This window comes from Rhinatrema bivittatum, chromosome 8, assembly GCF_901001135.1.
Source record: "Rhinatrema bivittatum chromosome 8, aRhiBiv1.1, whole genome shotgun sequence".
Classification (NCBI taxonomy): Eukaryota; Metazoa; Chordata; class Amphibia; order Gymnophiona; family Rhinatrematidae; genus Rhinatrema; species Rhinatrema bivittatum.
This window is the reverse complement of record NC_042622.1, coordinates 159175256-159192240: the sequence shown is the minus strand read 5'-3', so window position 1 is coordinate 159192240 and position 16985 is coordinate 159175256. Positions and strand designations below refer to the sequence as shown.

The following is a 16985-nucleotide window of genomic DNA, read 5'->3' as shown; positions in this document are numbered from 1 at the left end:
TTGCTTTTTTGGGTGAATGGGTGTTTGTAGCAAGTGTCTGGATGTAGTATAGGAAGTTAATGGAGCATCTATGGTAGCACCTTTGTGTGCCAAATATTTTTTTCAGTTTTTGAGAAATTTTTCACAAATATCTGCTTTTACAATAATATCTGTATAAGATTTTTGTATTGTTTGTCCTTCAGAGCCAGAAAAAATTGTGCTGAATCGAGTTCTGTAAGACTGGCTTTTTTTAGGTTGTTGGGATGGTTGAGCTTCTCTTTGTGGTACCCTCTCCCTAAGAACATTTGATTATAGATGCTCACTTTGACTCTGAGAGAAAGTAATATGCAGAGTGCTCTTGTTTCACTGCTAAACATAGCATCTGTGAGGTGAGAAAGTCTTTGGTCATGTAGGAACTAGTTAAACGATAAACTTAAAGCAATATCTAATGTAATTTGCAGCTGTTGTGAACCATTTTCCTACCACAATAAAAGTCTACTGAATCACGATGAGCTTGAAAAAATCATTATCTGATGAGCCGAGTTAGTTCTGAAATATATTTCAGAAATTCTGTGGGCCATATACTCCCCACAGCTTCAGATCATTATTGTGAGAGCCTAGGTATTACCTTGTAAAAAATTAAAATGAAGGGCATTGGCTCTCAATCAGTATATATCTGACCTTATCCCTACTTTGCTTCTGTTTTTCTTATAGATGCTTATGACCAGTCTTTAGTAACAACTGATGATGTGAAGGAAGAGGATCCGGAACCATTTCACAAGCTTGGCCCAAGTATGATTTCAACTGAGATTATAGAACATTGTTTCTACAGTGTGTGTGTGTGGGGTGAGGGTAGGGGAGGGGGGGAGAAGAGTTAAAGGAACCTCTGAAAGGTATTGTAATAACATTATGCTCTAACTTACTAAGGTTTGATGGTATTAATTCATTTGTAAATAGGCTGAAAATTCCTTGTAAAAACAAAGCACTGAAAATTTTTTCCTTCCCAAAATAATAATTCTTTTCCAGTTTGGTTCATATGAAAATCAATCTTAAGGGTTTTTTCTGGTATTTGATTATCTAAAAATAAAAAGGTTGAAAAAGAAACATATACATCACAGGGGAATCCACCGAAGGAAAGAGACAGCTTTTACTTTTCCTTTTCACCACTGGGAACAAAAAAACTGAAAAACACCCCATTCCAGTGGTTGAATCAAGATCTCAGAGAAATGTGTGCTCCAGGTGGCATCTTGCCTCCCTCAGCATTTCTACACATATTAGGGATTCTTGTGTCTCTCTTCCTAAATGATTGCTTATTAAGAGCAAGTGTAAGGCAGTGGTGAAAATAGTGTGTTGTGAGACAATAGCTATTCCCAAATATTTAAAGAAGAAACCAGGTGTACCAGCATCTTGGGATATTGTAGAAATTTAACATTCATAGTTACAAATTTATTTATTTATTATTTGAAAATACTTATATTCCACTACCTCCATTAAATGTTCAGCGCGGATTACAAAATTATCATAAAATAAATAAAAACAGACATGCACAAACAACATAAAGCTTAATCAGACTAATACTCAAATATATAATTGTAAAAAATAAAAAAGAATAAGAGGAACCACACACCTCAACCAAAAGCAACTTTGTAAAATACTATTTTCAATGCTTAAATGACATGACATGTAAAGTATTAGCATCTTATCCTTTTGCAAATGCAGGATTACAGGAAAGACCATGAAGTGGCAACCTATAGCTACAGTACAGCTCTGTACTGTAGCTATAGGTTGCCATTACATAGCACAGTTATGTATTTGCCATTACATAGCACAGCTATGTAATGGCAAATAAAAGGCCCAGACAGTTCATTATGAAAGAGTGCACTCAAAGGGAGGACAGCCTAAATGCCAAGGCAGCAGGACCTGGACTGGAGAACGCAACATGGAGGCAGCAGCAGGGTGAGATAACACAGCAGCATGGAAACAGGAGCAGCGGGATGAGATGACGCAGCAGCATGGAGGCAGGAGCAGCGGGATGAGATGACTCCGCAGCATGGAAGCAGGAGCAGCGGGATGAGATGACTCCGCAGCATGGAGGCAGGAGCAGCGGGATAAGATGACTCCGCATCATGGAGGCAGGAGCAGCGGGATGAGATGACACCGCAGCATGGAGGCAGGAGCAGCGGGATGAGATGACTCCGCATCATGGAGGCAGGAGCAGCGGGATGAGATGACACAGCAGCATGGAAGCAGGAGCAGCGGGATGAGATGACTCCGCATCATGGAGGCAGGAGCAGCGGGATGAGATGACTCCGCAGCATGGAAGCAGGAGCAGCGGGATGAGATGACACAGCAGCATGGAGGCAGGAGCAGCGGGATGAGATGACACAGCAGCATGGAGGCAGGAGCAGCGGGATGAGATGACTCCGCAGCATGGAGGCAGGAGCAGCGGGATGAGATGACACAGCAGCATGGAGGCAGGAGCAGCGGGATGAGATGACACTGCAGCATGGAGGCAGGAGCAGCGGGATGAGATGACACAGCAGCATGGAGGCAGGAGCAGCGGGATGAGATGACACAGCAGCATGGAGGGAGCAGCAGGATGAGAAGACACAGAAGCATGGAGGAAGTAGCAGAATGAGAAGAGAGGGGAGCCAGCAGCAAGACCAGGAGGTGAGACATGATGAGAAGACACCGGCAGCAGGACTGTGACTGGAGACTGCATGAATGAGGCAGGACTACGGGCAGAGCATAGAGGAGGGCATAAGCAAGCAGCAGGACAACACATGACAGCAGATCATCCCCATCAGCAAGCCATCACAGCAACTTTGTAGTGAGGACAGACCCATCAGTTTTCTTCCATCTAGCTGGCACAGGAACTCTGTAGTAAGGGCAGGCCTGGCTTGTTTTAACAAGTCATCTTTGAGTGAAAATTGTTACCCTTTAAAACGTTAACTACTGGGGGGGGGGGCAGCCTCATGGATCTTTTTCTCACCTGGGCTTTTGGCTGGTTGGGGGTGGCATACTTTGGGAGGGTCTACCCCTGGGCCATCTTGATAACTGGAGACTGCTGCATGGCATCGACTCCTGGGAGGATGAGGATGGCACTAGTGGAGGCTCAGGCAGTCTTTCTATTAGTAGGGTGACAGCAGCTGTGATGTTGATAGAGGTGGTAATGTTGATAAGGCTCTGTGTTATGGCAGCTGAGTGTACCTGTAAGGCCTTGGTCCTGATGTGAGACCACCTCATTTGCACCAGCTCTGCCCGTATGTGATGCAATTGGAGGCCATACCTCCTCTTGATGCAGTCAGTGGTTTTGTGGACCTACCGTTCCTCTGCTGCTGGTGGAGGCCGAGTCACTGATTGGTGGCCAGATCGTGCTTGGGTGTCTGTTGGATCTGGCTGGAGAATGAGCATGCTAGAGCGTGGTGGGGACTGGCCAGCTTGATCATATGGCATGAGCCGTATCCAGTTGCAGGGGTGAGCCAAGGGGTGCAAGCAGCTAGTGCTCTTCTGGTGGCTGCTGAAGCTGCTCTTCCTACTCCTCTTTCTCACTCCATTGTATCTCTGCATCCAGTTGGAGGGTTGGCGCATGGGTTGCTGCTGCTGCTGCACAGGTCCTTGGGGCTGCGCTGCTGGTCATGGGGGTTAGACGGCTGAGACCGGCATTTTCTTGGCAAGTGCTATGGAAATAGAAGACATAAGTATAAATGCTAAGAAGTACTCATATAATATTTGGCATAAGATGTGCACTTTGCATCAATTCATCTAGCCCTCAATGTGAGCATCTTATGCTAAAAAAAAATGTGTACATCTGTAGCAGACTTTACATTTACAGGTGAAGTGAACTTACTGACCCTGGCTTGCGTGATGTCCAGGGCTTCTTCCATCCCTGAAATATGTCTGGTCCCAGCTGTTCAATCAGGCGCTGCCCCATGGGGGTCAGGACAGTGGGGCAAGGGGCTCCTCCTCCTATCTGTCACTGATACTTGTTCCTGCTTGCCACCTTGCTCTTCAGCTGTGCCTTTATATCGCAGTAGCAGTGGGCCAGCTGCTCTCCAGTTCTGATTCCACTGCGGCAAGATATGGCCTGTGCAATGATGTGCTATATCTGTCCCTTGGCTGTCCTGGATGTTTTTGCGGCTCTGTTCCTGAAGAGCAGACTGTGGTTCTCTAGGACCCTGGCAATCAGTATCTCATTGTCCTCCATGCTGAACTTTAAGGCCCTTAGACAAGGTCACCTTGCTGCCTGGCTGCCGGATGATTGGCTTGTCACTTCAGGAGAGGTGCCACTATCCTCACTCTCGCTTGCACTTCCTGCTCCCCTCCCTTCCTTCCCCCCTCCTGCACCTGGCCTGCAAACTCTTCTCCCCTCTGCTCTCTGTCTATCCTTACTGCTGTCCTCCCGCCCCACTCGCCTGACTATCTTCTTCCTCCTCCCGATATCTACTCCTGCCCCTGTCTCTCCAACTTTTCCTCCTCCTATCATTCCTGCCCATCTCCTCCCTCCTCTCCTCATATCTCTCCTCTCTTCCCACGCCTCTTACACTCCATTCTCTCCAGCTCCTCAGCACCACTCCTCAGCACTCCTCCTCACAAGAAGACAAACTGGACAAACGAAAAAAGAAACTTTCACTCCAAGAAAGAACACAAAAGTACAGGGAAACAGATGAGAAACATTAAACAGAAGACATAGCACTCAGAACTCACTAAATATCTATCACCTCCAACCAGTAACTCTACTTACCTCCTCTCCTCTCTCCCACACCTGACACACCCTCAAAGAAGCAGCTGCAGGAATGAATTCACAGCGTGTAAAATGACACGTGACGCGATAACATTGCACGAGTTGCGCAACTTTGCTATGCAATGTGGTAAATCAGATATTTACCTAAACATGCTGTTTTTTTATCGCAACTGCTACCATGCCATATTTCTGCTTTATTTATAGCATTTTGATGATGCAAGGTCAACAAATGTTAAGAACATATTTTCATTTTGTTTTCATCAGCAAAGGGTTTGCAAAAGATAAGTAGGTTACCTCATCAAGCACACCTCCCCAATTGTCACAATAGCCCATAGACAAAAAAAGGAACATCTCATGTTCATCAGGAGTTGCTCAAAAAAAACTTTCCAAGCCTCCACATACTTCTTTGCAACTTTACGCTTTGTGGTCTTTACATCTAGCCACGCCAAATGCATAATACTGGACATTCTTTGACTCCATAATTGTAAGGATAGCACAGCATCCCCTCTCCAAATACAGAGGATACATTTACAGGCCACTAACAGTCTAAACATTAAGAATTTCACATTATCTTGCTGCAATCTCATCAGGCCCTGCGTTCTTCCCAGGACAACTACCTTGTTCATTTTCCAGAGTGAGACATTTGTGCAGGCCTTAATCACCGATAAGACAGAGTCCCAAAAAGGAGCAATTTTTGTATAAGTCAAGAAATGATGAGAAACTATGCCATTTTCGCCTAACATTTAGCACATAACGGGGAAGCAGTCAGTTTCATACGAGCCTCTTTATCTTGTCAATGAAAGAATAGTGAAGCATTTTTTTACTGCAATTCTGTCAAGTCTGCATCTTTAATATTCTTGTATAGTTCTTTAACATGTCTCTTAAAAGTATTTGGCGTAGTCTGAATCTCTAGCTCCCTATTCCAGAAAACGCTAAGGAAGCTTCAAATGATGTGCTTTTAGATGTTTTTTTAAATAGCTTATAGCAATTTGAGAGAGAATTTCGCTTGTTGGTGATTATTTGAAGCTCACCAGTGAGATCGTATTCAGCCTGAAAGATTTTCTCAGTCCCTTGCAAGGATGTTAAATAGTGCTGGACCTGAAGAAAAGCAAAAAATTGTATGCGAGGCAACTGAAAATTACATTGTAACAAATCAAAAGAAGTACAAAATGGTTTGCCTTGTTTGAAGAGGTCAATATCATGCTTTAGAACTAACACACACCAAGAACAAGAAATACTGCTGTATTCCATACCAGCACAAATTCTTTATTTCCTGTCAAGGGTAATAACAAAGATCGATGAAAGTCAAAACCTAGATTCTTGCCCATGCATTTCCAGGCAAGGAGACATGGCTGAAACAAAACATTCTTGTTTGCAAACTTAGAAATTTCCTTATCTTTGGTGTACAGTAAATACAGTGGTGACCATGGAGCGAGCATAGAAGCAAGGATGCCCCTTTCACAAGCATATGTATTGGAGAACCACTCACCAATGAAGCGCATCAAACAAGGCACGTTATAGTACTTGAGATCTGGGAAGTCTATACCACTCATCTCCTTACTACACCCCAACGTAGCCCACCTTATCTTCATGGATTTTCTTTTCCAAATAAAATCAAGAAAAGCTGATTTAAGAGACACTAAATCCTCTGGGTCAGCCACCATGGGAGCATCTGTAATTTATATAGTATTTTAGGGATGATCACCATCTTCAAAAGGGCACACCTCCCCAGCAAAAAAAGAGTAAGCGAGTGCCAGGCCTTTAACATCTGAAATACCCCCAGTAATATTAGTTGTATATAAAGCATCCAGGTCCCTCGTAATCCACACCCCCAAATATTTAAGCTTATTTAATGCCCAGGCAAATGGGAAAGGGCTTTCCCATGTTTCCTGAAAAGTAGGGTCAAACACCAAGGCTTCTAATTTGTTGAAATTAATCTTTAACATTGCACTTTCTGAAATTGAGCAAACAGGGATACAATTCGAGGGACATGTATCTTAAGGCAGTCTACGAAATGTAAAATTGTCTGCAAACCAGGCAATTTTCAATAAATGCCCATTTATGGAAATTCCCCCAAAATCTGGGTCATTTCTCAAGTTTTATTGCCAAAGGTTCTATTGCCAAAATGAACAATAAAGAGTAAAGAGGACACTCTTGTCTAACCCCACACTGTAATGAAAACTGGGGGAAAATATTTCCATTGATAAGAATATGGGCGCTTGGATTCTTATAAAGCATCCTTAACCATTGAAGGAGGAGCACAAAGAAGAATATTTGATTCAACTGAGGGAGACAAAGAAATTAATCAAGTCGGCAAAAAGTCAAGCAGAAGAGAGGATTGCCAAGGAGATAAAGAATGGTGACAAAACATTTTTCAGATACATCGGTGAAAGGAAAAAAGTTCAAAGTGGTATAGTGAAATTGAAAGGTGGAAATGATCAATGTGTGGAGAGAGACGAAGAGATGGCAGAAATATTAAACGAATACTTCAGTTCTGTGTTCACTAAAGAAGACCCTGGAGAAGGACCATCTCTACACAACAAGAAACTGGAGGGGAGTGGAGTAGATGAAAATCCTTTTACAGTAGAAAATGTATGGGAAGAGCTAAAGAATCTGAAAGTGGACAAAGCCATGGGGCCTGATGGGATTCATCCAAGGATACTGAGGGAGCTCAGAGATGTGCTGGCGGGTCCGCTGTGCGACCTGTTCAATAGATCCCTAGAAATGGGAGTAGTGCCAAGAGATTGGAGAAGAGCGGTGGTGGTCCCGCTTCACAAGAGTGGGAACAGAGAGGAGGCTGGTAACTACAGACCGGTTAGCCTCACTTTAGTGGTGGGAAAAGTAATGGAGTCATTGTTGAAAGAGAGAATTGTGAACTGTCTACAGTCTGGAGATTTGCTGGACCAGAGGCAGCATGGATTCACCAGGGGAAGATCCTGTCGGACAAATCTGATTGACTTTTTTGACTGGGTAACCAAGGAATTGGATCAAGGAAGAGCGCTCGATGTCATCTACTTGGATTTCAGCAAAGCTTCTCCCCTGCCCGCAAAGCATTGCGGGCAGGGGAGAAGAAAAACAACCAATAAGGGCTGTATAACATAGTCTGGGTAAAACAAATAAGCATGGGTGTAGCTTGCTTATTGCGGTGGCTACTACCCCTAACTAATCAAGCTAGATATTTCACTTGGATGCAGCTCCATCACTGCTCTCTACATTAAAGGTGGGGGTGGAAGGGAAATAGAACCAAGAGCTAAGAGAAACAGATAAGTATGAGAGAAAAAATGTGTGAAGCTTGCTGGGCAGACTGGATGGGCCATTTGGTCTTCTTCTGCCGTCATTTCTATGTTTCTATGTTTCTATGATATGGTTCCGCACAGGAGACTGGTGAATAAAACGAGAAGCTTAGGAGTGAGTGCCAAGGTGGTGGCCTGGATTGCAAACTGGTTGATGGACAGAAGACAATGTGTAATGGTAAATGGAACTTTCTCTGAAGAGAGAGCGGTTTTAAGTGGTGTACCACAAGGATCGGTGTTGGGACCAGTCCTGTTCAATATCTTTGTGAGCAACATTGCGGACGGGATAGAAGGTAAGATTTGTCTTTTTGTGGACGACACTAAGATCTGCAACAGAGTGGACACGCCAGAAGGAGTGGAGAGAATGAGACTGGATTTAAGGAAACTGAAAGAGTGGTCGAAGATATGGCAGCTGAGATTCAATACCAAGAAGTGCAAAGTCATGCATATGGGGAGTGGAAATCCGAATGAACTGTATGCTGATGTGCACGGAGCAGGAAAGAGACCTTGGGGTGATAGTGTCTAATGATATGAAGTCTGCGAAACAATGCGACAAGGCGATAGCAAAAGCCAGAAGAATGCTGGGCTGCGTAGAGAGAGGAATATCAAGTAAGAAAAGGGAAGTGATTATGCCTTTGTACAGGTCCTTGGTGAGGCCTCACCTGGGGTACTGTGTTCAGTTCTGGAGACCGTATCTACAAAGAGACAGAGACAAGATGGAAGCGGTACAGAGAAGGGCGACCAGAAAGGTGGAGGGTCTTCATCGATTGACATACGAGGAGAGATTTAAGAATCTAAATATGTGCACCCTGGAGGAAAGGAGGAGCAGGGGTGATATGATTCAGACTTTCAGATACTTGAAAGGCTTTAACGATCCTAAGACAACGACAAACCTTTTCCATCAGAAAAAAATCAGCAGAACCAGAGGTCACGAGCTGAGGCTCCAGGGGAGAAGACTAAGAACCAATCTCAGGAAGTATTTCTTTACAGAGAGAGTGGTGGATGCCTGGAATGCCCTTCTGGAGGAAGTGGTGAAGTCAAAAACTGTGAAGGACTTCAAAGGGGCATGGGATAAACACTGTGGATCCATCAAGTCTAGAGGACGTGAATAAAGAGCATACAGAATGCTGAACAGCAACAGCTCTCAAGATAGAAGGGCTCAGAATAGAAGAACAGGAAGCCACTGCTGCCACAGCCACTGCCGAAGTGCGCAGAAAGGCTGAGCTAGAGATCGCCTCAGACCTGTTGTAGTAAAAGGGAGAAACAGCAGCCCTTGAAGCCCTAATTAAAGGTCTTGTTGTGTGGGGGGGGGGGGGGGGGAGATGTCGCAGCCACGAAAAGTAGCAGACACAGGGATCAACAACCGGGGCCCGCAAGCCCAAGGGTGGAAGGAGGCGGCAGAACACTGCACGGAACGGCAGTAGCCACAGAGGCATTCACGGAGTGGGATGCCAGTGGTCAGTGGTCAGTGTCCACCTTCACGGAGCGGAAGGATGGAGTGGCATTCACGGAGCGGGATGCCAATGGTATACCACCTTCAAGGAGCAGAAGGATGGAGGGCTGCCATCTCCCAAATAATAAAAAAAAAAAACAGGGGTGGGTAAGAGTATGTAAAATTACCGGTGAGGTCATAGGCTATAGGTATTGCCAATTACTAGGCTTGTTCAATATTTGTTTGTTAATGTGGCTCACGGAAATGGGGGCTACTACCTGGAGATAATATCCTTGTTCAGTGTATATACACACGGTTGTGACTCCATCATTGCTCTGGGCTTCAACGGCAAGAGGTAATGTGGAAGAAAAAAAATAAATAAATTTGTATTCACAGGGAAGCGAGGTGTAGCTGGGCAGATACTTTACTTTCAATGCATGTCCAGCGTAGCTCTCTGCTTCAACGGCAGGGGGAATGAGGAAGGGAGGATCTGTATGTGGATTGCATAGTCTGGGTGGACAGGGGCAGGGGTGTGGCCTACTTATTGCGACGGTTACTACCCCTAATTGAGCCGGATATTCACTTGATGCAGTTCCAGTGCTGCTCTCTACATTGATAGTGGGGTGGAGGGGAAATAGAACTAGAGAGTACTAGAAGCCAAGCGTAACAAGTATGAGAGAGAGAGGAAAGAAAAAAAAATACATGGCTTGCTGGGCAGACTGGATGGGCCGTTTGGTCTTCTTCTGCGTCATTTCTATGTTTCTATATATATAATATTCAGTAAGCCAGCGAGCGGACAAGTTATCTCACTTAAATTAGCCAGAAACTTGTCCAGAGTATTTAGCAAGATAAATTTCCCACTGAGTATACTCTTCTAAAGTTATTCATCTACCTTTAGCCAGATAACTATAAACCGAGCCAGCCAGCTTTTGATTATGGCTGATTAGGTTTAAAGTTATCTGGCCTTGGGTGGCCAGATAATGTGCCACAACTGGATATCTTTTTATCTGTGGGAAACACCCCCCCCCCCCTGTTTCTAGGCCTCTAGCCCTCTTTCTTCCCCTTCCACTCAATCTCAAATTTTTAAACCCCTTGCTGGCCGAGGCCCTTATCCCAACCCCTCCAAATATCACCAGTAATGATACCCTCCAGCTCTCCCACTCCCTTCCCGGTAAATTGTTTTGAAACGAATGTGCCCTCTCATCCACCCAGGACTTCAAAGCAGTCCCCTTTTGTGGTGTGGGGTTTCTACATGCTACAATCCCTGGGATTTCTAGCATTGCTCTGTGCAGCAATGCTGGAAACGTAAACATGTTTCTTGTTTCTCATGATGACATTTGGAGCATGCAGGATACAAATTTTTAAAATAAACTATTGGGGATCTGCCTGGTACTTGTGATCCACTGTTGGAAACAAGATACTAGGCTTGATGAACCTTAGTCTGACCTAACATGACATTTCTTATGTTCTTATCTGGTCCTAACCTTTAATTTTGATTGTCCATGACTTTTCCATGAGTCTGCCCTCGAACAGAGTCTCTTTTCCAAGTCTTGTAAGGAAAGTATGCCTCCCCCTTCCTCCAACAACAGTGATTCTGGTAAATAGGTAGGTTTGCCAGTATTCCTTGTTAAATATTAACAAGCCTTTATGGTCAAAATAATGTGGCATTCAAAAGCTGCAGAGGCTCCCTCTGTGTATAAAGGCATGGAATAAAACAAGTACTATGTGACAGGTAATTATATTCTTAACTTTTCAGCTATAAGCTTTGCTTGCTGTTAAGAATAAGTAATAGTAAATAGATTTACTTTATGGGATCTGCCAGGTACTTGTGACTTAGATTGGCCATTCTCTGAAACAGCATGCTAGACTTGATGGCCCTTGGTCTGACTCAGCATAGCATTTGTAATGTTATTATATTCATATGCATGATAGAAGGTCTCATGTTTACAGGTGGAAGTCCAAGATGGCCTCCATGTTATTCCATGCCCATATTTGAAAATCATACAGAAGAAACTTTGAAAGATGTCAAGGATAGTCAAGCCATCTTAAAACGTTTCATATTTCTATGCTGTCTGTTTTGTCTAAGAGGTCTTTGTGGAAGGTCATGTCAGAAGAAATAGTTCCACAAATAATCATCTTTTAGTACGCCCATAAGCAACATAGTACTTTTTCATGCTGAAAGTCATATTTTTAGCCTCTCACTGCGTTATCAAACCTGGGCTTGTTTTTTTGATGAGATCCATAGATTGTTCCTATGATGATATCTTGAACCTTTTTTGGACTTGGCTGTAAGGGAGGAGGCTGAAGCTATTTCCAGCCATTTGACTCCATGAGGAGTTAAGCCTTCTAAAAGCCTTCTAAAAAGGCTTAACTTAGACATCTGTTTCCTTTTATTGACTTATGACAGAATGCATGGATTTTATTGCTAGTATTTTCTGTTGCTTATAAAGATTTGGGAATTCAGACTAATTCTAGACCTAGACAAGGAAATATTTGGCTTGATTTCCTTAGGCACTGTCCTTCATTTCCTTTCAATAAGACTGCATATGCTGTCTGAATCTGGAAGGTACTTAAATCCACATGAAGATTATATTCAAGTCACAGGAATGAACTACAAATTTTTGTAGGTGCCCAAAACTGCCTTTTTGTTTTGACATAAACAATTAATGTTTTTATCATATGATTATGAAAGAATGCAGGAAATCTGCATAGACTGGGACTACTTATTTCCCTAACTATCTAAGGATGTCTGGTCAATATAGATTGAGAAATCATTGCGTATCACCACTCAGGCAATTGTGCCAGGTTCCATTTCAACCTATCACTTTGAGCAAAGTTCATATGCACTGTGCAAAAATAATTAAGGTCATGGCCTTTCTTCCTGAAGCAAAGCATCTTGGTTTCTTGGGGTAGGCAAATCCCAGGCAGCAGATATTAGCTGGATATATGCTGAGCATCTTAGTTTTTATGGCAAACATTTTCCAAATCACTGTCCTGGTACACCTCCATATAAGACAAACCCAATGAATACTTAATTTTCTTTAATATCAGGTTGCTCAAAGCCTCTAGGAATATAACTTGTAACATAGAAACATAGCAATGACGGCAGAAAAAGAACAATGGTCCATCCAGTCTGCCCAGCAAGCTTCCCATGATAGTATGTGCCACGCCATGCAGGTTTACCCTATGTGTCATAGTTGAGCTACAGATCAGTCTGAGATAATGGTATCTCATTACAGTTGGATACAGTTTCTGGATGATTACATTTTATGGACAATAGATTTAGAAGCTCATCTAGAAACATTCAGGATCCATATTCAAGCCAAGAAACCAGATGTATCATCAACCTTTATGAAGGAGTGTCATGCTGAAGGCTTTATAAAACTTCATAAATTGCGGTATCCAACAAAATTGCCCTTAGATAAACAAGTCATCATATAATTTTGGAATTAGGAAGGAAAGCAAGCAAGTTAATGTGGGCAGGCCTTTGAGGGTATGCGAATGAATATTGTCTGCTGGTATAATGTTGATGGCCATTGTAGTGGTGAAAAGAAACATCGTAGCAGACAGGTAGTCAAGATCTTCTAGATACCTCCTACTCCTGCACACAAGGTGTTTAGGAGAACAAATATATGCACATTTATCATATGAATGTTTGTTATGGTTAGCCTGAAAACCTCAGGGCCAGAACTTATGCACGGGCATAGATTTGTTCGCGCAACCCGGCACAAACAAATCTATGCCCGATTTTATAACATGCGTGCGCAGCCGCGCGCATGTTATAAAATCCGGGGTCGGCGCGCGCAAGGGGATGCATACTTGTGCAACTTGCTCGCGCCAAGCCCAAGGAGAGCTTAATTGGCTTTCCCCATTCCCTCCAAGGCCGCTCCGAAATCGGAGCGGCCTTGGAGGGAACTTTTTTTGCGATCCCCTCCATCTTCCCCTATCTAGCCCACCCCCCAAGCCCTAACTAAATCCCCCCCCTTACCTTTTGTTTCCGAAGTTACGCCTGCCGGCTCGCCCCCCCCAGACACGCCCCCTTCCCACCCCTTTTTCGAAGCCCCGGGACATACGCGCATGCAGGGGCAGCTTTTCAGGGGTTACGTGTATATCCCTTTGAAAATCTACCCCTTATTGCTTGTAGAGTTACCAAGACAAGTTTGGGAAGTCTTTAGGAGAGTTTGTCAATCTATTTGTGCCAGTTCTACGAAAAAGTACCAACTTTCTGCCCAGGAGGAAATTAGAAGGCTGTATGACTGGAGATGCTTTCTTTTTCACGTGGGATATAGCTATAAGCTCACCCATTTATTGTCCTGAAGTACTAGGTCCTTATGAAGCTCAGGAGATCCTCAAGTTTATTATGATCATCTCTGTTAAGATAGAAAACAATCCTGTCTTGGCTAGTAGAGGGTGACGAGGGATTGCAGTTTGAGAATATCTAGTTCTTATATCAGAATTAAGAATTCTTCATTTCAGTTTCCAATCTTTTTCCTTCACTTCTGAAAAGATAGAATTTAGCAGATTTGGTGGGTTTCTCAAGTTGTCTTGACCTCTGGCAAGGATTCCCAGTGAGGGGCTCTTATTCAAGAAAAAAATATAATACAAAACAACTTACCACTAAAAATACTCAAAGCAGACTTTCCAAAAAACTCAGCGTTCTCACATTGTATTTCGCAGCTGTTTCCAAAATGCGGGATAATTTAAAGAGCTCTCAATTGCACAATATAAATGCGGCCACAGCCAATCAGAAAACCATAAGTCCTCAAACGTTCTTACGTCTTACTTCACAGATGTATTGAAAACAGACACTCCCAAAAAACTCGGCATTCTCACATTGCATTTCTCAGCTGTTTTCAAAATGCAGAGTAGTTTAAAGGGCTCTCTAAACCAATCAAAAAACTCAGTCTTCAACACTCTAAAGTCCCACCGCACAGCTATATCAAAATTCTAGTGTCTCACCACACTGACGTGCTTACGTTGCTATTCTCAGCTGTTTCCAAAGATACAGGGTAATTTAAAGGGCTCTCTGAGCCAATCAAAAAACTGTAAGTCTTCAACACTCTAGCATCCCACCACATAAAAGCACTCAAGAGGCAAAATCACCAAAAGGACTCTCCATTACACAGTTTCCACAAAACATCTCACAGTTATCTCCAATAATCCCATATTTCACCTCACAAATACATTCAAGTTAAAGTTATTTAAAGAGCTCTCTGTTACACCTTACAAAAAAACAATCACAGTCTATCCAAAAAGCTCCAATTCATTAGTATTTCCACAAACAACAACATTTTCAATTTCACAGACAAGCTGTCTCAACATTATTACGAATCCGGCTGCAATGTTCCAATATCCTTGTTTTCACCTTTCTAGTTGTCTTTCCTACATAACATAAGCCACATAGGCATTTTATGGCATAAACAACTGATGTCGGTTGACAGGTGGTCACTGATTTCAACACAATTTTCCGTCCAGTAGCCTGACATACAAAGTCCTTATTAGTCATAGAAAATCTACATGCCCCACAGTTATTACAAGGGCATTTTGGAAACAGTTGAGAAATGCAACGTGAGAACACTGAGTTTTTTGGGAGTGTCTGTTTTCAATACGTCTGTGAAGTAAGACGTAAGAACGTTTGAGGACTTATGGTTTTCTGATTGGCTTTGGCCGCATTTATATTGTGCAATTGAGAGCCCTTTAAATTATCCCGCATTTTGGAAACATCTGCGAAATACAATGTGAGAAATCATTTTCCTTCTTGAAAAATAAGCTGAAGGATAAAAGGTCATAGTGTAAAACTAATGGATAGAGATTTAGAAGAAATGTAAGGAAATACTTATTTTCTAAGAGAGTAATATATGCCTGAAAGAAGCTTTCAGGAAAAGTGATGGAAACCAAAATGGAATTGAAGCATGCAATAGTAAACACAAGGGAGACAAATGGTCAGAGATTAATAGAGAAGACTGGGCAGACCGGGCCAAAAGATCCTTACTTGCTGACAACTACTATATTTCATTATTACTACTCGAATGAAAGATGATCAGTGGTCCATCAAGTTCAATCATTTTTAAGGAATTAACCTACAATTCCAAGTTTGCTGTATGAATACCCAGGACACCCAGTTATGGTAGAACTCTCTAGGTTACTGGAGATCATGGTCTAAAGTTTGCTGATTGAATGGGAGATGACAAGATACAATGACATAAGAACTGATATGCTTTAGTTCTGTGTTAGGATGACATACAATATATTTTGGAGACTGCTGTTTCCAGAATATATTTACCCACCTGCATTCTTATTTCTTTCTTTTCTCTTCACAGAAACTGGCAGTTATACCTGTGAGTACTGTGGAAAGCAGTACAAATATTACACTCCATACCAGGAACATGTGGCACTCCATACTCCTATTAGTGAGTATATTTAGGGAGATTTATTGTTAATATTTGTGAATTATACAGCTGTTAACAGAACTTGAATGATGGAAAGAAAGTATGAGTACACTTGATGGTGAAATCACTGCTGGTATGAAAGGGCAAGAACAGAAACATTCATATGTGTATGTTAGAGCTATATCTTAAAATGCAGCATAAATCTGGAATAGGGCATGTACTGAATGTGCAATGGGGCTTGGGCATGTCAGTGGATAGTATGATAGATATTGGCTATATGTAGTAGGTCTAGGTACATTCACAGATCTTGTGCTTTCTCTTGCATGCACAGATGCTGACCATACTAGTATGACTTTATTAGCAATGGTGTAGACTGCAGTAAAGCACATATTTGTGCCAGTGTAATTTAATCCTGATCTGCAGCACCTTCTAAGGTTCTAATAGTTAGCATTCACAAAGAACTCTGCCAGTGCGTTTGTTCTTTTTTTTGTTGAGGTCAAGGAAGGAGTGGATGTCCTTAAAGATCCACCAATCAACATTTCAGATCCTCTCACTGCCACATTTAAGCCAACTGGCATTGTGAAGGTACCAAAATGTTTTTCAAAAGATAGTTTATTCCTTAAAGGAGATGCTTTCAGGCACCCTCTTCCCCAAGACTTGCTACAGATAAGAGTTTAAAACCTCATACCAATCTTCTAAAAAATAAAAATATATAAATATGGTCTAGGTTTTGACTGGATCCAGGCGCAATGCCAATGTTCCTATATTTGTTCCAGAAGACCTTCCTGTGGTAGGGGTGGCTGAGCTTTTTAGTTACCATTGATCAACCTCCAACAGCTGAGTTACAGATTACATCTATTGACAATGTCTTTAGCTCACTTTACCAATGTCTTTAGCTCACTTTACCAAAAAAAGTATATCAGCGAATCCAAAATGTACCCAAGTCAGAAGTCTCCTTCTCTTTGTGTTTCTAAACCATTAAACCTGTCCTACTGTAGGAGAACCAGTGGAGTTTTTACTTAGGTCTGAATCCTTGAGAAAGTATCCTATCTTAATTCAGAGTGCCTTGAACATATTATTAGAGAAATGTTTATAATGATTTCCTTGGGCAGTTTTCTTTCACTCTTAAACAGAGGAAATTGGCCGTG

The 16985-nt window shown here is 42.5% G+C and overlaps 1 protein-coding gene across 17 annotated transcripts in view; it reads left to right on the top strand.

Moving 5' to 3' along the window:
• ZNF618 (zinc finger protein 618) overlaps positions 1 to 16985 on the top strand; it is a 638793-nt gene that overhangs the window by 415509 nt on the left and 206299 nt on the right. For all 17 annotated transcript variants that reach the window (XM_029611901.1, XM_029611889.1, XM_029611890.1 and 14 more), the window contains 2 exons: positions 694 to 771; positions 15769 to 15858. In XM_029611901.1, the coding sequence (XP_029467761.1) occupies positions 694 to 771; positions 15769 to 15858 (168 nt within the window). The remainder of the gene's footprint in view (positions 1 to 693; positions 772 to 15768; positions 15859 to 16985) is intronic.